The 22,134-nt window shown below is 48.0% G+C and overlaps 2 protein-coding genes across 2 annotated transcripts; both read left to right on the top strand.

Moving 5' to 3' along the window:
• The first annotated feature begins 4,417 nt into the window (after positions 1 to 4,417).
• Positions 4,418 to 12,911, top strand: LOC119405218 (zinc finger protein 700-like). The gene is made up of 3 exons (XM_037672030.2): positions 4,418 to 4,620; positions 10,899 to 11,012; positions 12,140 to 12,911. The coding sequence occupies exons 1-3, from the start codon at positions 4,427 to 4,429 to the stop codon at positions 12,465 to 12,467; spliced, it is 636 nt and encodes a 211-aa protein (XP_037527958.1). The 5' UTR covers positions 4,418 to 4,426; the 3' UTR covers positions 12,468 to 12,911.
• Positions 12,912 to 17,031: 4,120 nt separating this feature from the next.
• On the top strand, positions 17,032 to 21,925 carry LOC119405217 (uncharacterized). The gene is made up of 4 exons (XM_037672028.2): positions 17,032 to 17,300; positions 20,060 to 20,239; positions 20,950 to 21,117; positions 21,243 to 21,925. Exons 1-4 carry the CDS (start codon positions 17,293 to 17,295, stop codon positions 21,784 to 21,786), a joined length of 900 nt encoding a protein of 299 aa, XP_037527956.1. The 5' UTR covers positions 17,032 to 17,292; the 3' UTR covers positions 21,787 to 21,925.
• The last annotated feature ends 209 nt before the right edge of the window (positions 21,926 to 22,134 follow it).

Below are 22,134 nucleotides of genomic sequence, written 5' to 3'. Positions count from 1 at the left end.
GAAGATAATTGCTGCAGTGCAACAAGGGGTAGCGTTCCGCTAAACTGTGAAAAAAAAAAATTGTCAATTCCTTGGCTAACGCTAAAAAAAAATAAAAAGCAGGCGAAAGCCTATGCTCATACAAGACACTAGTTAAATTACGTTACACTCATTTAAGCTTAACCGCACTCATTAAATTACGTTCTCAGTCGACTGCACTGTTCCGCCCACCCGTTTCAAGGTATCTGTACCTTGCCCGCTTTTGCACTGCATATGCATCCGTGATAGTCCCAGCTTTTATGTCATCGGAAGGGGTTATCAGATGACATCATCGCGTGACGTCATCATTCGATCACATGACTCCTAATGCCTTTCACGTTCACAACGCCGCAGGACGCCGGATTTTTTTTTAATTATGAGATTAAGTACATTGCTTGAGTAGCAAATGTGCCCAGAAAACGATCGATATGAAAACCGAATGAAATGCCCAAAGCTGAAATCGCACTTACTGCACACGTGATGCCCGAAATCCCGATCTCCAGCTCCTCTCACAGCACCTACTCTTAACAGACATCTTCAACCTCTTTTGATGGAAGTCACATCACCCCAATGCTTCATCTCGTCGAGATGCAACAACCATCAAGTGTGATCCTTTACACGGACTCGACGCAAGCGGTGCGCGCACTCCGTCGCGTAGACCTTTCTGTGGGTGTAGCAGTGCAATTTCATCGTTGTGCTGCAGCTTATCCATGCTCTGTTCGAGTATGTTGGATTCGCCGGTCTAGTGTTATGGCTCATGCCGCGGCAGATGCCGCATGCCATCCTGTAACCATCATGTACCCTTTACCTCTGCTCCGGCTGCCACCTTCTGACACTGTGGACATTCACAAAGAAAATCTTCGGCGCACCACGCGAGCTCTCATACCTCCGCGTGGTCATGACCTCCCGAGTGGACTTACTCGTCAAGAGGAGGTATCGCTCCGAAGAGTTCGCGTGAGTGCGGCTGTGACACCTTCAATCCGCGCTAAGTGGGGCTACACCGACACAAGTTCAAGCTGCCCATTTTGTCCTGCGCCAGTGCGGGACGCAGACCTGAACCACCTCTTATGGACATGCCCTGGGCTACAAGCGGCTCGTCGACGCCATCTGCGGCGTGCAGGACTTCAGCACACCAGGCCACCGGATCTGCAGCGATGGATATACGGTCCCTCCTGGACTTCATGGAGGAAACACAGCTGCACCATTTTGTGTAACGTGTATTGATGCCGCAGGGCAAACTCACGCGAATTTAAAAAAAAATGCTTCATCCCTTTACGCTAGCAGGAACCAATCATCGGAGTTCTACAAAAATGTCTGCGAGACAACTAAGAAAAAACGCGTACCTTTTAACTCATTGAAGCTAGTATACTCGTTTCAGACAGCTTAAGCCGCAGACGAATGATGATGAAGACGGCTCTAGGTTAACGGCGTGTGATAATTCCAGACTGACACATCTGTATGAGGTTTTTCATTAGCACAAATGCACTATTGAATATTTTACTAAGGCATCTATTTATACGCGTGTCACATCGGGTTGTGCTTGAGCTTGCTATTCAAGAAGCAACATGTTGCTTCTATTGCAATAAGGCAATAAAGAAGAGGCGAGAAGCAAGCCACTTTCTGAGATTGTAAACACATTGCATTATGTAGCACAATTTCTCAACTCCGCTGGCATGGAACCTTAATGAGCGAAAATCTGACAAAATATATATTTTTTAGCATATTGTTTATTATTTTGTTTGTTTTTTTTGCGGTGCTCACGTTTCAATGCATAAACAATGTAAGCGCACAAGTATGACGGATGGATTCTGAAATAAAATATAAAATGCGTATTCTGTGGTTATGTTGTGTGCGTTACTTGTTACGCACACCTTCATATGAAAAACAACGCATGAGAGATCTTCTGCAAGCGCGACTGACAGGTAAGTACGGCGCATACCCCGATAAACTGCCTTGATTCACCTATCTTGAACGAAAAAAGAACAGCTCGAAAGAACGAGGACGAACAAAGAAACGGCACACAACGGCGCTGAATTAAGTGGTTCCTTTGCTGGCCCTCGCACTTTCGCTCTGTGTTTTCGTTCAAGATGGAAGCACACCAACTTTCCCAATCAACCGGTCTTATGTTAACTTACATAACATGCCGGATAAGCTCACTTTACCGGAATTCCCGGGTGAATGGAGCAAAGTGGAGAGACTATTTGCATTTCAACAAGTCCGCGTCACGTGACCTGAGCAGACACGTCCCATGTGACGTAATTCTGTGACGTCACTGTCGACTCTGCCTCTGGCAGTGGCGATGCTGCCAAAATAGCGAGAACCTGCGAAGCGGCACAGCGTAAGGTTAATGGCACACCACAGTGGCACGGGCCAACCACCGACACTCGCAAAACGGCGATACTACTGCAACGCCAGGCAGAACCTCGCCTTCCATTCAAATTATGACGTCATGACGTCACGTATGACATACGAATAACGTCGTACAAGACATTTATGCTCATGCCTCGTAACCCCAAGCAGTTGAGGTGCAAGTAGGCTATCCCGCAACAAAAATATCAACTTGTTGGCCGCACACGGATACAACGTAATAGCCAGCAATTTCTTGACCATGTTAAAGCAACGATTCTCTACCCGCGGGATGCTCCGGTCACGAGCCTGATCCTAGAAATGCACAGCACATTAAAGAAATAACTTTAAATATTCAAACTAAAGGCAAAAGCAAAACCCAACCGAGCAGCGCCCCAATCGCATGACGTACCACCGTGTATAAAATCGGGAAGGCCTGGAAAGCACGCCCGTACGTATGACCAGTGCAGAGAGAGAAAAACGGTAGAGACGAGGAGCTAGCAGATGCCGCCGATTTTTCGCAGCTCCTCATTATCAGCAGAACCCCGGCGGAAAGTTACACAAAAGGTTACTCCTCCATATTCTTGGAAATTGCTAAGCATCACCCGAATTTTTGTTTTGCTGTTGTACCTCTTCATCTCGTTTCCTATGCTGTCGTTTTCCTCGAAAACACGATATAGGAGCAACATTGAAAATGAAGTTATGATGAAACGGCGTATTCTTGCCCAGTTCATGACATATGGGCCCCCGCTGGGGTAGCCAGGAAAGAGCTCATCTCACCGCTCCCCCCCCCTCCGCCTTCCGGAATTTTTCAACAAAGGAGGTGTCACTGAAGGGGGCACGAGAGCTACAGCCGCGATGGAACGCTACCAGCGCGGCGTGCAACGCTGGCGACGCTGCTTGCGTTCCAGCGCAGCCGTGATACAGAGATAGAGAGCGAGAGATGAGAGAAAATTTATTAGAACATCAGTCAGTGCACTTGAGGAGAAAGTCCACCTTCACCGTAGCCCCTAGCCATCGGCCGAAATCCCTTGAGACACAGCAAGGGATTCCGGCCGACGGCTAAGGGCTACGGGGGAGGTAGAATTTCTCAAGTGCACTGACTGATGTTCTAATAAAGTTTCTCTCATCTCTCTCTCTCCCTCTCTGTATCCCGGCTGCGCTGGAACGCAAGCAGCGTCGCCAGCGTTGCACGCCGCGCTGGTAGCGTTCCATCGCGGTTGTAGCTCTCGTGCCCCCTTCAGTGGCACCTCCTTTCCCCAGTTGATCACACGACACTCTTCTCTTTCACCTCTCACAAGGCCCCTCTTTTCCCCCTGGTCGGCGCGGGGCATAGAGTTTCCTACAATTACCTAGAGGGAACTCCGGCGCTGCGATCGTTCAGCCACCATGGGTATGATGGGTAGTACACGGATTTGCCTAATCTTCCTGCTTACGGCTTCGAACGCACTTCTGTCTTTGTTTATTGCTGTGTTTTGGCGTTCCTTTCGGATAAAAGGGTCGACCCTTGTGAACTTCGTGACCAGATTTGAACCTGTGAGCCTAACAAGATAAAGTGGTGAAGTGGAACTGCTGACTTTTGCTGAACTTCGTCTTGCGACAAAGCTTACGCAGGCGACGCGGAGCCAAACGGAGCCGAAAGAACGAAGTTTAGACAAATCCGTGTACTACCCATAATTCCCATGCTGGCTGAAGTGCCATGCGTTGCAGCTCCCATAGACACTAGCGTCAGAGTTTCCTCTAGTGTATCTACAGGAAACTGTACGGCGCGGAGTCCGCAGTGAGCCTCGCTGTAATGAGTACCCTCAACATAAAGTAGCGTCGCGTTTTCCGCACACCTGGCACATTTACGTGACATTCAAATGTAACCGACAATCTGTATCCCAGGGAGCAAAGATCGAAAAACAAGTCTTTAGTATTCCTACATTCGTGAACAGTATTCCTTAGCGTTTTATTGCACACGTAGTGGCGCACCTTGCTATCGATAATCTTTTTTGCCAGATACTCTACGATTACAATAGACTCATGCACTCTGATCGCACCCTTTCTTCATTGGCACTGAATGCGCATGATCAGTAGTTCGGAGCGCCGCGAGGCAGGGAGTGGACTGCAGTCGTGCGTAGTCGTAGCTACAAACATGGCGCAAGCAATATACGACAGCAACGCTTTTTCTGTGTTTTACGGCAGCAGAATAGCACCGAGCACAAGCCTCGCTTATTCCGAGTATGCCACGTCCGTTCCGCTGGACCTCTCCTGGTGAGCCTTACTGCATTTCTAAACCTTCTTTAGGTTAGGTTACGTGTAACGAATACCTGGAACGCTGGGAAGAACATACTTAGTTCTTACTTCGCGCCGAAACACGAGTGAATTGGCCGCCACTTTGTGGCTCCGCATTGAACACATTTCCGATTCCTTTTCATGGCCGGGCAAATACAATGCAATTATTGAGATGTGTACAGCTACGGGTAAATTGCATAGCGTGTACAAAGGTAAACGAGAAATAACCTGAAACCTTATTAGGTATCTCTAGAGCTGTCCTTAAAGTGCAGTATTACAGCCGGTGTTTACAAATATGACGAGTGTGGATCAGTATTCGTAAATAATAGCTCCTCCGAAATACTCATAAAGCCATTCCCGAAAGAGGCATTGCACCAAGTGGACAACTGGTGTAGTCATGGGTGCCAAAGATAAATGACAAACGCGTCACAGGCAAGGAAATTCTTGTGACTTCATAACTTTTATCAGACTGGCACGTGAACTTTTTACATTGACGCGACAAGTTGGCCAATTTCAGAAAGAATGTCAGTCGCCCTTCTTTTAAACTGAAGTAACGTAGAGTACTGGGCGAGTTGGCATAGAGTCATGTCGAAGCGAAGTGCGAGGAAAACAGGACACAGTAGAGAACACACGGGACAGGCGCTTACTGGGAACTACAGTCAAATGAAAAAAATCCGCATCTTATAGTTCGCAACGACAACACAGATCTGACATCACGTGTGTTAGCCACCCTTCGATATATCTAATAGAAGCGGAGTACGCTTACCTTCAAAAAGACATGTGAGATAACTTCCGTTCGTAGTTCTGTAGATAACCCATGTTTTCTGGTTTTACGCAGGTGGACACAGATTGTTTAATTCTGTTTTCATTATGTTTGTTTTTCTTGCTTTTTTGAGGACGTTCACATGATGTCAGGACTGTGTTGTCGTTGCCAACGATAAGATGCGGATTTTTTTCATTAAACTGTAGTTCCCAGTTAACGCCTGTTCCGTGTGTTCTTTATTGTGTCCTGTTTTCTTCGCGCTTCGCTTCGACATGCTTCCTTTAAACATTGAGTCGTGCCTTAGTGCAATTCAGCGGCAACGAGCTGCGTTCACCATGTCCCAAGCCGACGGGTGCACCGTCTAGCGAGCTGCCTCGTGCGAGTACGGTGCGCGAGGCAGCTCGCTAGCCGGGGGCAGTTGAACGCCATTGTTGCTCTCGTCTACTAAGTTTGAATTGTTTTCATAGGTTCACTTTTAAGATATCGAAGCACTGTCCTCCTTTGTGCCCAAAGCGCCCCTAAAAAATTCAAGCATAACCACGAAGTGAATGATGATGAGTGGGCGAAGCACCGTGAATCCCCCTTACATTGCCCACTCGAGCATGCAAATGCGTGGCAAACACGTGTGTACAGTATATACAGTGTTGTTTTATTGATGTCATAAGGCATATATGGTGTTGACGTGGCCGGTCCCTATAAGCCACGGGCAGGATGCGGCGCGTGTCTTTTATTTGTTTCGCGCGCCTGCGCATTATCGACTCGACGATCAACTGCGGCGCTCGGCCGGGCACCACAGAAATCTGCTCGATATCGCATATATTCACTAAGCCGAGGACATCAACGATCTCCTTGTCCATTTACTGCGCAGTCGTGCCGTCTAAGCGTGAGAAACCTTCACCTCGGGGTCCACTTGTTGCCTGCGTCGCCGTGCTGTAGCAGCTTTGCGAGCCCTCGACTCCGCTTGAAGTTGAGCCGCCACTCTCGCCTTTTCATCTATGTCAGAAGCGACCGTTTTCATCCATGGCTGAAGAAAGGAAGAGAGCGCGCACCGGAAACGCGCGCGCATATAGCCCTTGGGTACCGCAGCGCCCCTAGCGGACTCCGTGTAAACCAGAGCTACGCTAGGCGCGGGGGGTAGGCTCGGCCCTAAGGTGCTTCGCCTCTAAAATACGTGTCTTTTAGGCACAGGAGCTAGCACATTGAAAGCTTCATTACTGCCTTACGCGACACGTTTAAGCCCGCAATGTTTTTCCCGTCGAAAAGAGACAAATACAGAAAAAAAAGCGCGTTACGCCGCTTCAACGTTGGTGCGAATGCAAGCTTCCTTCCTCGACACCGTTCTGACAGCGAGAAATCGATGCTTATATAGAAATTACAGAGTCGCGTTCCATGTCACAAATACAAATATTTGGCCACGTTTTATCGTTATCGTGCCGTAGATCTGAGAAGGTTTAGTCATATCTTACACCAGCAGCCACACATGTGAAGTGACTGCTTGTGTAAAAGGCTACAATGCAATGACTACATTAGCGTTGGCGATCAGGACCAAGTCATTGTCAATACTTCAGTCATTTTTTTAAACAGAGATGCTGTCTAGCAAGTCGTTGCTTGTCAGACAATCGCAGAAAACTGTCATCATCTTAACGGGTATGTGCCACTGTGCGGCCTACCAGGACATTATCATCATCATCAGCAGGTATGTGCCACAGACATTGGGTTAATCCCGTTACTCACCACTGGTCCACTAAAAATAAAGGCAACAATTAGCCCAAGGAATGGCTATCATCAGGGGTATGGACCACAGAAATTGGGCAAATCCCACTACTGACCCCTGGTTCACTAAGAGAGAGAGAAAGCTATAGAAAGAAAGAGAAGTAATGGGAATAAAGACTTAAAAAGATAGAAAGACAAAAAGATATAGAAAGAAATAGAAACACAGAAAGAGAGAACGAAACAGAGATATAAAGAGATAGAAAAAATAGAAAGATCAAGAAAGAAACAGAAAGAAACAGATACAAGGTAGAGATACATGAAACGAAGAGAAAGAAAGAAAAACTAATGAGAAAGAAAGAATGCCACCAAGCTGCGCTCTTCCTTCTGGCTTGGCACGACTATTGCGCAGCTGTCATACTAGGGAACGGGAAAGGCAACGGCGGCTGCGAGAAGAGCCCGAAGCGATGGAAGCCCTACGCCAACGACGACGAGCCCGTAGATCTATCATGGTTACACCGTGAAATGTTCAGTGGTTTCGCCCAGCAGTAATCAAAGCGATACGCCGCTTTGATTACTGCTGCGCTCGCTTGGCGGCAGCCTCTCGAGCTCGCACCTCGGGATCCTGCCGACGAGCACGAGACGCAGCGGCCTTCCGTACCCGGCGCTCCTCGTCGTCCATGGTCCGCCAAGCAGCATGATCCGGCAAGCGCACTCCTCCACGTACGGCGACGATCAAGGAGGATGAGAGATAACGGGCGCAGCAGCCAATCTGAGAGCAGCGGCACCTATAACGCCATCTAGCGTGCATTCACCCAACCGCCATATTGCGCACATCTCTATGGGACAGCGCCATCTAGTATATCGTCACCCAACTGCAGTTTCCATGCATCTCTATGGGGCAGCGCCATCTATTGAATGATACGGGAGACGCGACGGCGGGGGAACGCCGGATGGAGCGACGACCGACCAGGTGATGCTATAAGGAGCTTCGCCCCTAAAAAAAAACCTTGTGGCGTTGCCATGGGGAACGGCGCGCGTGGTTCAAATGTTCCGTTTTCGCCAAACTTCGCTTCGCCCGGCGCCCTGCTTCGCTCACACGGTCGCGTCTCAGTGGTAGTTTCGGGATCGCGTACTGCTGCGGCGTACAGCCCAGCGTCGCGAGCCAAAATCTCGTTGTCAAGTTCTCCGTCCACATCCATTGCAGCGACTGCGGCAAGCTTCGATGGCTTCGATAGCCGTTGTTGCTGCTTTGGGTCCCGCTACTTTCGCTCTGCTGCTGCTAGTGTCGGCGGCTGCGCAGTAAAGGCGGGCAACGTTGGGCACGGCAGCAGTGACGTATGAAAGTCGGATTTCAGGCGGATGATTTGAAGTGCGCTAACGCGATGCGGACCACTAAAACGTGATTTTATTTCAAAATAAGCACTTCCTTGGCATAAAAGTAGCACTACGAGGTTTCTGGACCGCTATTTCAACAATCAACGTCGACTTAATATTTGCCTTTAGTGTCCCTTTAAGTGTAGCGTGAAAAACCAAGAGCCTGACAACACCATCGGTGGAGAAGTGGTGCGCTTGTGTACGTCAGATGGCTTGCAATTATTATTCCTGACATGATTGTCACTCGAGGCGTTTTAAAAGTCTCGCAATTCTACGTCACTGGTTTTTGAGTAATAACAACCTAATTTCTGGGGTTTTCGCAAAATATCCACGTCTCGATTATGAAGTGGTCGTTCCAGCCTGACGTAAAATAACGACCGCGAAAGCAGCAACGTCGTTGGTTATCGCGTCCAATAATGCGGAGTTTTTGGTCTATTTTATTCCATTTATTTTTTTTCCTGCTTCAGCAAGTTCCGCGAATGGTAAGTAATAGGGTGGTCTTTTCCTTTTATCGCCTGGTTGATTGCAGCGGAGTTCAGATGCCGATGTATACCAAAATTTCGCGGACGGTTTAAAAGCCCTAAATATTCTCAGATTTTTTTTATCGGTGAGCACTACATCGATATTTCATTAAAGCCGCTTTGGGCTGAACGTTCCGTACTCAGTGAGCATCAATGCTTACATATCTTGAACGAGGGCAAACGATGTTGCTGAAAAAAATTCGGCAGATCCCACGTACCGTGGGACTTGATGTTATGCGAAGCATGTGGCGGGTAGTTGACTGTGGCGTAACTTTTTTTACTGAGCGACACCTTAAAAAATGATGCTAAAGATTTGTATATATTTTACACGCACACATATATATGTTGAAGAGCCGCATACGTGTTATATAACCAGTTGTTTACGGTTGGGTAACGCAGCCAATGGCAACGTGGGTATTACCAAAACCAGAAGCGGTAAGCTGATATGTAGTGCTTATATGTGTCCAGAAAACGCACGCACGTTTCACGAACCCGTGTGCATGTGTGCATGAAGTTCTTGACAGTTCTTGAACAAGGGCATCATCACCATGATCAGTGAGCACCAACGGCTGGTCATGACTTGTTATAGGATACGGTCGTGATCGTGGTGACGAGGGGTCCATGTGTAGTGAAGTATGTGGTATAGTAGAGCTGCTGGAATTCTTGGATGCCTCGGTCATTTCGTCGACAAATTATCTGCCCACAGAGCCAGCGACATGTCCGAACCTGAAGCCACCCTTCGTGTTGGTGAGGTATAGGCCGTCGAGGCTGGTAGGCCTGGATAATGCTACGTAGACCAACTTCAGTGGATGGTGTTTGTCGTATTCGTAGACTACCTGGGCGTATGTGACCTACGTAGACTAGTCTACAAAGCGGCTGTCAATTAATCTGGCATCATCCTCGGTCAGCATGAGGCCATCGCCCAGCCTCGTACAAAATGAAGAGGACACTGCGTCGTTCTGGTGGACGAAGTGCACTTTACGGTGCTGTGATGTGGATATCATATGTAACATTCGTTCATGTATTCCTCCGGGGTCGATCAATGCTCCAATATAGCTTCCTGAATCATAGGAATACAAATGTAATGTTTATTAGACTGCTATAAAAGAGGAGCCAACACTGGAACTACAGACGTTCATCTGATATGACGCCTGTATCGTAGGAGTACACATCGTAGGAGTATCATGTAGTGTTTATTGCTGTCTTGTAAAATTAGATAGCCAGCACCACAACCACAATTGACGTTGCACCGATAGTACGCCTGCGTAGGCTGTTTTTCCAAGCCAGTTTATAGACCTCGCGTGGCTCAGTGGTAGAATACCTGATTGCCACGCAGAATGCTTGGGTTCGATTCCTGCTGGGATCCTAATTTTTATTATTTCCATTCGCTGAGTCAACGCTGCCGATGTTGGTTTTCCTTAACGCTCTAGCATTTAAGTTACCAATGTCTGTTCTCGCCGTTCCTGGGTAGATATAGACTGTCAATCACCTGTGGCGCATACCCGTACACCGCGGCCCGTGGTAAACGAGTATGTGCCACACGTGTCTAGTGGAAAGGGTTTGACGACGTACGCGACAGGATTTTAACGTTATTCATGTCATGACCCGGCAATCATATTCGTCAAATCCCCTTACCCTCTCATGCAAATTTTGGTCTACACCAACTTAAGAAGGCGATCATGAGAGCACCCAGACGTAGGCGGCTAGATAGATAGATAGATAGATAGATAGATAGATAGATAGATAGATAGATAGATAGATAGATAGATAGATAGATACGTAGATAGAAACGCTCAAAGTGCCAGAGGTTCGCTAAGAAATGCTTCGCATTTAATAATGAATCTTTAACGTTTGCACCACCACGCTTTCTTTTTTTTTCCACCCAGCCACAGTCGCAGCCCACGTACAGTCAACAGCGCCGTTAGTAGTGATGCCACGAAGCACACAACAAGAAAGGCTTTGGAAGAGCAAGCATCAGCAAGTTTCGACTACAACGGGAGGTGAGCGCTGGCAGGAAAGCTTTGCTTTTGGTGTAATTAAAGTAAGCCGTAGGAATAACTGACTTGACTCCAAGAGAAGGCAAGCGCCCGAGGGGGAGGCGGAAAGTTAGGTGGGCAGAGAGACTAAGAAGTCTGCGGGAATCACGTGGCTACATCAAGCACAGGACTCTGTTAATTGGACTCTGAATTATGGATTTATGAATTTGAATTTGAATTGTGAATTTTTATAAATTCATAATAATTTATAACCTGTCTTTCTTTATTCACTCTAAGCATTGTAATTTTGCGTGGTGAGATAGAAGCGCGTGGTTGAGATCTGCTACGCAAGCTGCCGCAACGATACAGCTGTTCACAAGAAGGCCGTCTGTTCTTTCAGTTAACTGCAATTGCCCATGCTATTTAATACACATGTTCCGATATCATATGCTTCTATGTAACTTTACCAGAACAAAAACCATCGACGTCGTACTAGTTTTGTTTTCTAAAGCATATGTTCCGAATATATGTAAAACCGGAAGCTGGTGCTCAACCGGAAGTGTTTAAAAGGAAAACAGGAATATCACTCGTTGCTCGTTCCCCTAAAAAAATGTTTGCTGCACAGATGGCGCCACTACCAATGTTCTGCAACTAAACGCGACATCTGGGATCAACGGTATTTCACCCGATGTTTTGAGTGCGGAACACTTTGCGCTCAGGCAGTCGTCTCATGTTGTCGCTTGGCGTCACGTAGGCAAAACCACGTATAGTGTAGCCATGTATAGTATTGTATAGCAAAGGTTAAGAAAGGGGAGTGAAGGTGAGGAGGAACGACATGAGAAGTGGAGAGGGTAAAGCGTAGCACAGCCATGTGTAGTGTATCATAGGGATGAGGTGGGAAAGGAAAGTGAGGATGAGGAGGAATGATGTGAGGGTGAGGAAGGGGGCGCCACTGCATCACAAATGAAGGTTTATTGCCCGCCATGGACGCCGAGCAGGCTCCACGTTTGGAACGCCAGCGCGCGCTCGCCTTGAACGCTAGCGTCGCCGAACGGCAAGCGAATCACTGCTGCGCACTTCGTATAGCTTTCACGTTGAGTGGAACTGGATACATTTTTAGTAAATGCGCTCGCTATATTCTTATCTCGCAGCATTCCTGGAGTCAGCGGGGAATCCTCGAGCCGCCAGCTGGAACAAGGAACCCTGGTCGACGACCCAGCTCTCTCGTGTCCTACTTGCGACTTCACTTTCGCCAGCACGGCAAACTTCCGTAAACACGTCGAGCACCACGAGGCCGGAAGAAGACATCTATGTCGCGAATGTGGTGCGTTGTACAGGACTCCTTCTGAGTTAAAGGAACGCAGTCACACACACACTGGCGAGAGGCCATATCAGTGCGGACGTGTGCGGAGAAAAATTTGCCATGAAGAAAAACATGAAGAGGCACAAGACGACGCACACCAACGAAAGGCCCTTTGAATGTCATCTCTGTGCGGCTGCGTACAAGAGGCGAGCTAACCTGGTCCACCACATCAAGAAGCACCGCGCGGAAATCTGCGAGCGTGACGCCATTGTATCACAACTGTCCCCAATGAAGAAGAAAAAGAGTTGCTTTCCGTTGCAGCGCCTGCTATTTAGGTGGAAACGCGGGCAAACCACCTAGCTATATACTTACCGCGTGTAAACGCAGTTGGTCTGATTTTACAACTTCCGACTACAGCCGGAAAAAGACAGTGCAAACATTTTTGTTGCCATCTCAAGACCGTATACGCATATCCTCTTTTAGCATTTTACTTTCCGAATGTGCAGTCTTACCATAGCTCTCTCCCTGTTTATGTAATGAGCACGTTATGCTTCTTTTATTTCGGAACATTATTAACGAGGCACGTTAGTTGTCAATAAAAGCATTCACGCATTTTATCGAAGTTGCAATGTTTATTGCGATAGCAATAATATAGACGGTCTCGACGGGTTTCTGCCGTCACGGTTGCCGTCGCCGTCATGTCCTTCCGGTATGAAGTCCAAATTGATAAGATGCCCCCGTGCATTGTATGATCTACCGCGCTTAAAAGCGCGCGAGCGGGGGCGACGAACGCGGCCGAAGCAGAGTTCAAACAAGACGGCCCATCGCTCGGAGGGTGCATGCGATAACATCACCCCGCTCGGAAGGCCTGCCGTCGAAGCAGACAGGAAATGCCCCGCCCGTCTTTAACGAGCCTTAAAAGACGCGAAGACGGGGGGGGGGGGGGGGAGTGTCGCGTCGCGCGAGGAGCAACTTTGAACTTTGAATCTAAAGGCGCGGTGGCGATCGCTGGCGCGCGCGTATGTCGAAAGCCATCACAGCGGGCGGCTCGTATACCCGTCTATGTGCTGCGCTCTCAACGCGAAGTGACTTTGCGCGGAGCATCTCTCCCTGGAGCGGCCGTATTCTCTTACACCAGCATTTTGTAGTTACGCGAGATCGGATGCAAAAACGCTAGCTGCCAGCCTCACTTCGTGCAACACTACAATTTCTTGCTATCTCATTCATTGATTCACCCTTGCGGTGAAACTGACTTTTTTCACAAACAGCTGCCCAGATATTGTGGCGGCCGGCAGTAGGTTATTTTAAAACGGTGGCTTTGCGTTGTTCAGCTGGCACATTCCCGCCACGGCGGTTGTACTTCAGTGCAGCAAAATACAAGCACACTTCCATACCTGGGTATATTCGCATGGTAAAGGAATCCCAAGTGGACGCACCTCGTGTTGTTTATTGGGAGCATGGTGTTTCATAATACTACACTAGAGGGAAACGTGGCACTAGTGTCTATGTCGAGCTGCAACGCATGGCGCTTCAGTCAGCGTGGGATTGACGGGCTAGTGCATGGATTTGCCTAAGCTTCATTCTTTCGGTTCCGTGTGGCCCGCAGCCGCTTCGTCGGAGGACGAAATTCATCAAAATTCAGCAATCCCACTTCGCCACCCGTGTGCAATTCTGGGCACTGTCAAATTCAGCCCTAGTCAAAATTTTTGCAATGGCGGCTTTTTAAGCCAATCGGAAAAGCCGCAGCAACCCTCCAGGACTATAAGAGTTGACCAATAACGGAATTTGACAATGTCCAGAAAAGCACCCCTTCTGATTTGACCAATTCAAATCACTTGGTGAGGTTCACAACCAACTGTTTTTTGTGCGAAACGAAAGCCAAAATACAACATTAAACAAATCCACAAGTGCGTTTCAAGGCGCAATCACGAATAAAATTCGGCAGATCCCACGCTCCATGGGAGTCGATGTTATGCGAAGCATGCGGCGGAAGCATGCGGCGTAATTTTTTACTGGGCGAAACGTTACAGAATGACGCAAGAGATTTGTATAAATTTTATACGGACACATAAAGATGCTGAAGAGCCGCACATGTGTTATATAACCTGTTGTTTACAGTTGGGTAACTCTGCCAACGGCAACGTGTGTATTACAAACACCAGAAGCGGTAAGCTGATATATAGTGCGTATACTTGTCCCTTATGATAGAGAACGCACGCACGTTTCACGAACCCGTGTGCATGTGTGGAAGAAGTTCTTGACAGTTCTTGAACAAGGTCATCATCACCGTGGTCAGCGAGCACCAGCAGGTGGGCATGACTTGTTACTGGATTCGGTCGTGATTGCGGTGACGAGGGGTCCATGTGTAGTGAAGTATGAGGTATAGTACAGCTGTTGGAAATCGTGGATGCCTCGGTCATTTCGTCGACAAATTGTCTGTCGATAGAGCCGGCGACATGTCGGAACCTGAAGTCACCGCTCGCGTTGGCGAGGTATAGGCCGTCGAGGCTGGTAGTCCTGGATAGTGCTACGTAGACCAACATCAGTGAATGGCGCTTGTCCTATTCCTAGACTACCTGGGCGTATGTGGCCTACGTAGCCTAGTCTAAAAAGCGGCTGTCAGTCCGTGTGGCATCATCCTCGGTCTGCATACGGCCATCGCCCAGCCTCGTTAGAAATGAAGATGACACTGCGTCGTTCTGGCGGACTAAGTGCACTTTACGGTGCGATGATGTGAATATCATAAGTAACTATCGTTGTTGTACTCCTCCGGGGTCGCCCAATTCTTCAATATAGCTTGCGAAACCATAGGAATACAAATGTATTGTTTATTAGACTGCTATGAAAGCGGAGCCAACACTGGAACCACAGACGTTAATCTGATATGACGCCTGCATCGTAGGAGTATCATGTAGTGTTTATTGCATTCTTGCAAAATTAAATAGCCGGCACCACAAACACACCTGACATTTCACCGACATTATACCTGCACAGGCTGTTTTTCCAAACCAGTTTAAAGACCTGGCGTGGCTCTTTGGTAGAATACCTGATTGCCACGCAGAATTCTTAGGTTCGATTCCTGCTGGGATCCTAATTTTCATTCTTTACACTCGTCGGGTCAACTCTGCCGATGTCGGTTTTTCTTAATGCTCTCGCATATAAGTTACCAATGTCTGTTATCGCCGTTCCTGTGTAGATAAAACTGTCAATCACCTGCGGCGCATACCCGTACACCACGGCCCGTGGTAAACGGGTATGAGCCACATGTGTCTGGAGGAAAGGGTTTGACAACGTACGCGACAGGATTTTCACGTTATTCACCTCATGACCCTACAGTCATATATTTGTCAAATCCTCTTACCCTCCCATGCCAATTTTGGTCTACACCACGTTAAGAAGGCGATCATGAGAGCACCCAGACGTAGGCGGCTAGATAGATAGATAGATAGATAGATAGATAGATAGATAGATAGATAGATAGATAGATAGATAGATAGATAGATAGATAGATAGATAGATAGATAAATAGATAGATACGTAGATAGAAACGCTCAAAGTGCCAAAGGTTCGCTAAGAAATGCTTCGCATTTAATATAGTCTTATAGCCCCACCCAGACGACCGAAGCTCTGCAGACGATCGCCTCTGGGACTAAAGAAATAGTCCCGCTCATGCACTATGGAATGTTCTCCGTAGGAAGGATCAACGGCTGTTAGACTCATGTCAGCCTGTAGTGCGCGCCCACTGACGCGGACCTGTGCGCATCCGCCTTTGAGAAGGGAATGCTGTGGACTTCTAATGTTGTATGCAACTATAGGCAAATCAATGCGCTACCCATCATTCACATGGTGGCGGAACGACCGAAGCGCCACAGATCCTTCTTGTAATTATTGTAGGAAGCTACGATTGGATAACCGGTGGTCATTAAGGGTAACTGACTGGATTCCAAGAGATGGCAAACGCGTGAGGGGGCGGCAGGAAACTAGGTGGGTAGATGAGATTAAGAAGTTTGTCGGTATAACGTGGCAGCAGAAAGCACAGGACCGGGTTGATCGGCGGAACATGGGAGAGGCCTTTGCCCTGCAGTGGGCGTAGACAGGCTGATGATTATGATGATTGGAAACACGCGGAGCAGGATAAATGCACACACGCGGCGCCACGTCTTGATATCATGCGCTCTAACTTTAGCTGATAAGAGGCTGCGCGTCAACACTATGACACACCTTCATGCTTACATCAAAATTTTTGTCCGTGCGTATAAGGATACGAAGCTTCCAGATGATGCGGAATATGTATTATCGTGGATTCATTGGCGAGCAAATCTTACATAAAATAAGGCTCATTCGTCACAGTATATCGAAGAGCGACATGGGGGTCCTAAGAAACGCAGCTTAGCTGATTGCGACTCGAACGCAACACTTTGGGTCTGCGACCAGTCTTCTTTTCATTCTTTATGCTTCAGAACGACACTTTTATTATGCACGTGTGCGGAACTCCGGGGCAATACAAACCAGCGGCGGTTCTTCATCATGAATCAGTCGTTAAGTAGGCGAACCTTCCATCATTTCGCCCACCATTGAAAATACGGACACGGCGGCCAGGATCGAACCCATGACGTCGAGTTACAAGCGCGCTACGTCATCGTCACCGTCTATCACGGCGGGTGCAACGGTCACTAAGCGCGCATGCGCTGCCTAATCATAATCTGTAGCATTCAATCGACTGCTTCAAGCAGGGTTGTGCGCAGAATCGAAGCGGAGAGCTGCGTTTAGATTAGACTAGACTGATTTGAAACGCCGTCGCCGCCGATCATTTCCCTATGGGCGGCTGCTCAGGGCTGACGCGAATACGCGACAGTTTTTCGACATTCGAATCAAGCGAGCAGCGATGCCGGACCGACCGGACACGGCGGAACCCCTGTCTGCTGAGGTAGCCCAGTTTGTGTCGGCCCTGCTCAACGTTTTCAGCGAGAACCTCTGCGTCGAAGGCTTTACTGCGTCCCTATGGACGAGTAAGTGTTTCACATTTACCCGTGCTCAAGTTTCGCGACTCGTGTTTTATAACTGTTGTCTTGCGGGGTGTACCATTCACCCTTCATTTGACCTCTAAATTGGCGTAGCCTGTCGTTGTGGAGTGGTACAAAATATGAGTAGCAGTCTCTATACACGGTGCGCACACCAGGCCGATTTATGCGACCTTTTATTGATAGAACACGACACGTAACCAGGAAAAAATGCCGTAGTAGATTAAACGAGGTCATTGAAAGTAAACGCGGCCTTAACGCGACACCTTCGTGCAAGCAATAGTCACGGCGCTTTCCCGCTAACACGTGGTTGCTGATGTTATTTTATGTGCGACATTTATTCACCGACTTGACTAGCGGATATTCTCTCTCTTCAGCGCCTTCTTACGTTTACATCGAAGATAGGCGCACTGAAAAAGTTCTGAGTAGGTGACAATGTCTGATAACGAGAAGGCGGCTATTCATTTTCCTGTATTTCTTTTCTTTGCGTTCGACACTCGCTTCTTCTTGCAAAGATCGGTTACTTGTGCAGCTCCATTGAGTTACGAGAATGCTAAACATAAGCATTGTGCCTCATGATAAAACTAGAAATTTTTATTTCTTCTCATGGGACACGCGATGCTTATCTAATTCGTTATTTTTCGAGTCCTTCCTTCCTTTCTGCACAGTCTTCTGCTTTGTTCGCGTACTGCGGCAATTTGTCATTGAGTATGTATGTCAGATTATGGACAGAAAACTACACACTCGAAGGTCAACGACAGCGCTGCCGCAGTTCCCGATGTAACAAAGCTATTGCAAAGTAAGTCGTTAAAAAAAGCAGGAAAACAGAAGGCGAGAGCACCAGCGCCTCACAGATCATCGAAATGGACTGAAGTTGCGTCCATGTTTCAATTTAGCTTTTCACTGACGTAAGGGTCGCAGACCTGTACTATCCGACGTGAAGGTGCGACATCGGTTTAAATATAATACGGCGCTTGCACTCGAAGTATCTTTTAATGCCAAAACGGGTTATAAATATGTAGCCAAGCCTACAGTAGCGCTGCGCGGGGCAAAAATAGAATATCGGAATGTGCACTATAAACACGTTCCTAACCTGCAAGATGCCAGGTTCGTAATACGTGTTCCTTTAGTTAGTTAAGTTTTTTCTATAACATTTAAAACGAGTTTTTCGACAGGTTTTCATTTCTCAGCAAGTGCTCAAGTTGTCGCCTTCTCGTCTCTTGTTTAATTCATTTAGCAATGAATCACCAGCTCGCCCAGTAACCTCCCCTTCATAGAATAAAGCCACCAGTGCTACTTGGCCGAACCTAACTTCTGAATGAAGCCCTCATAACTTATGTTGCGTTGTATTTTGCGCCTCTTCGGGCTAGCCACACAGTTCGATAAACACTGGCCTTCTCACTTTGCTGCTGGTCCCTTCCGTACTTTCAGCAATAAAAGACAGTGTTAATCCTTCAAGGTCACAGCTGCGCATGCGGATTTTACAGCGCCGTGTAAAGAGTTTACAGCCATTTTTTATATTGTTTCCCTCGCAAAATTAGCGGTGGTAAGAAGCCATGCCTACCAGGGTCATGGCTGTCCACTAGACCTGTTGTATATCCCGTCTCGAATGATATCCTCAATACAAATTACAGGAACAAGAATACTTCGGTTGAAATGCAGTGTGAGTCTCCATGTTACACATACCACAGAAATTTATGTAAATGTAAAAGAGTATACACAGCATTCCAATCTGCCAGCTTTTTGTAGTCAGTTGGTAAACTTTGTTCCTTGAATGGGGAACCCTGCGCACGCCGATGGTTAAAGCAAGGGATGCACAAGCGTGTTGTGCATTTGTGTTCGTGACAAACAATAGTGCGTCAGTCGATTGTTTGTCACAAATTCCTGGCCGTATGGAGAGCCATCTACTCCAACGATTGTGCCCGTACATGATTGCAACTGTAAGACGCATACAATGCATACAATGCATACAAAAGCCACCTTTACGAAACGGAACGTGAGATTCGAGGAGACAAATAACTGCGTAACTTACATTCCATGTTCTATGGTGGCGAAGTCTTCAAAGAAATAAAGTAGCGGTGCCGTTAGTTCTACTGCCTTCGACTTGTTTGGCGAGCCGCATGCGAACTTAGAAGCGAATTATCTAATAGGAAAGTAACAGTGCCTCCTTTCTTTTACGTTTACCGCAGTTGCTTACCATATGAAACTCGAAATACGATACGAAATGGTAGAAATAGTGCGTTCATATGAAGTTCGAATAAACTAGTTCTGCCTCGAACGCGTGCCACTACAACAAAAGTAAAGGAAACGTTTGGGACGGGACGACAAGCTTGGAACACGGCATAATATTCCTTTTGCTCCTTGTCGTTCCGCTTTCGGCGGCGCCCATGTCGGGGTCCTGACGTATTTTGAAATGGCCAAAGAAAAGCGCTCGTAGTGCCGTAGTACAGGGATCACTCGCTTAGTACACTGACAAGCAGAACTGACCAATCATGAAGTGTCAACACGGAATAGTATTTATTTTTCTTTGGTACGACACAGGAGTCCTCAACAAGTAATGGTGCCCTCCTCTCAGTGTTTTCGCATACAGCTGTGACAGCGCGCTGCGTGTGGCCTAAAAAAGCATTAGCGCCGCTCTCAGAAGTTCTTTCAAAAGAATGTCCGCGTAAGAACATTGTTGCAAGCGGCCTTCCCCTGAGCTGAACAGCGTATTTTTGTCATTCCTTTATATATAATTGTTTCCTTAGGCACAAGCCGTCCACCGAAGCAGGCGGCGATGGTGATAGCCCCAGTCTGCAACGGACGTCGCCGCTATCCCAGGGCGATTCCGTGTCGCCGAGCCGGATATCCGAGCAAGATTGGCCTGAGGCCGATTGGATTCAGGACGATCCTTGGGGCACTAGAGAGTGGCGCAGTCCCGTGAAGAGGTAAGGAAGACGTAGGTATGGTGGCGGAAGCAGATTGGCCCTAACGAAGAAATAGAGATTGATCGCACTGAAGGCTCATTCACACCTGCGACTAGAACCGGTGGCGTGACCCATTGCGGCTGGCCACCAAAAAAGCCACTCAAGGTGATTGCTGCTCACACATGCGTGCGATCTACACCCGTCACCACCCGTCGCCACGACTGAAAAATCGAGGAGCTAACGACTGAGTCAAAGCGGTCGCTTTACGACCAAAGCGGCCACTTGTGAATAACTTGAGGGTTGACAGTATTAACAAATAAAGAAAAAACCTGTTCGCGATACCTGTGCTTGTCGCAGATGTGCACGAGCGCTAACGCTGGTAACCGTTCCAAAGGACCCCGAAAACATTGCTGTCATTTGTTATGTGTATTTCCTTCAGGCAAAATCCGTCCCCCAAACGGAGTGGCGATGGTGCAAAATCGAAGTCGCCGGGCAAGTCGCCTCCATCCGAGGGCACACGCTGCAAGCTGGGTAGCAGGACAGGCACAAGTTCGATATCGGTGCAAAATTGGCCTGAGGCCAGTGCTTCGGGTACTCAACAGAGGCACAGCCCCACCAAGAGGTACGATCACTGTGCACATCGACCAAGATGGCGAAATTGAGAACGACAGCGGTAGCGCTGGTAACAGTTTCAATGATCCCACGAACATTGCTGCCATTTCTTTCTTTAGGTCAGCACCGTCTCCAAAACGGGGCAGCGATGGTGACAAACCTAAGTCGCCGGGGAAGTTGCTGGCATCCAAAAGATCCATTCGCAAGTGGCCCAGCTCGATATCTGAGCGAGATTGGCTTGAGGCGGGTGCTTCGGGTACTCAACAGAAGCACAGCTCCACGAAGAGGTGCGGTCATTGTACACATCGGCCAAGATGTCTAAATACAAATAACGACAGCGTTAGTGCCAGTAAATGTTTCAGGAATCCCGCAAACATTGCTGTCACATTGTTCTTGCTTTTTTTTTTCTTAGGTTCAAGTCGTCCGCCAAACCAAGCAGCGACGGTAATAAACCTAAGACCGAAGGTACGTTGCAGTCACCAAGGACGGCCCACTCCAAGCGGCCTAGCTGGATATCGGAGCAAGATTGGCTTGAAGCTGGCCCTTCCGGCACTAAACAGGGATCCAGCCAAGTGAAAAGATCGGCTCGTGGTCACACACCCACCAAGACATCGCGAAAGCAGCAAAAGACGACTCCTGCGAGTCCTATTGCATCAGTATTCCCTCGCCGCCGCCTGAAATATACGGAAGACTTCTTCGGCCAGTGTGAACCGGTAGCCGACCCGGGCATCTGTGGCGTAGACAAAGAGGACTGGAAGGACCATGCGATGCCGGCAGCAGAAGATCCCGTAGAAGGCGGCCAACGCCAACCTTTGGAGCCCGACCCTGCAGACTTCTTCTCGAGGGCGTTCGACGAGGTAGCGAGGTTAGGTTTGGAATCGCAAGACTTACTAGCGTCGTGGTGCGCCGCGTTGTGCGATGATGACCAGCCGTCCGGAGACGACCCGTCTTCATAGCGCGCCTTCGTCGGGCCGTCGTGGTGTGTACCACTGGTACGCCATTCGTGTCACACAAGAACTTCTTATCGGCATCCCGCGTTCATCTTCACAGTGGAGAGTGCACTATTTCATTCATCGCCCATTTTTGACATTCAAAAAGTGGTAGCCTATTTTGATTCCCCATTCTATTTATCAGTGTACTTCGTTGCTTTTAGAGGATTTTAGGTTTTTTGATTTTAATAAACTGCGTGCCCTATTGTGCGCACAGGAAAGAATCAAGTAATCACATGACAGTGTCTGGTCATGATTCTTGTCAGCTTTAATATCTTGTACATGTACTGCATCCGTTCTTGCAGCACTGCTCCA

Source organism: Rhipicephalus sanguineus, chromosome 9 (assembly GCF_013339695.2).
Source record: "Rhipicephalus sanguineus isolate Rsan-2018 chromosome 9, BIME_Rsan_1.4, whole genome shotgun sequence".
Lineage (NCBI taxonomy): Eukaryota > Metazoa > Arthropoda > Arachnida > Ixodida > Ixodidae > Rhipicephalus > Rhipicephalus sanguineus.
The sequence above is the reverse complement of the archived record's forward strand: the minus strand, read 5'-3'. Positions and strand labels throughout refer to the sequence as shown.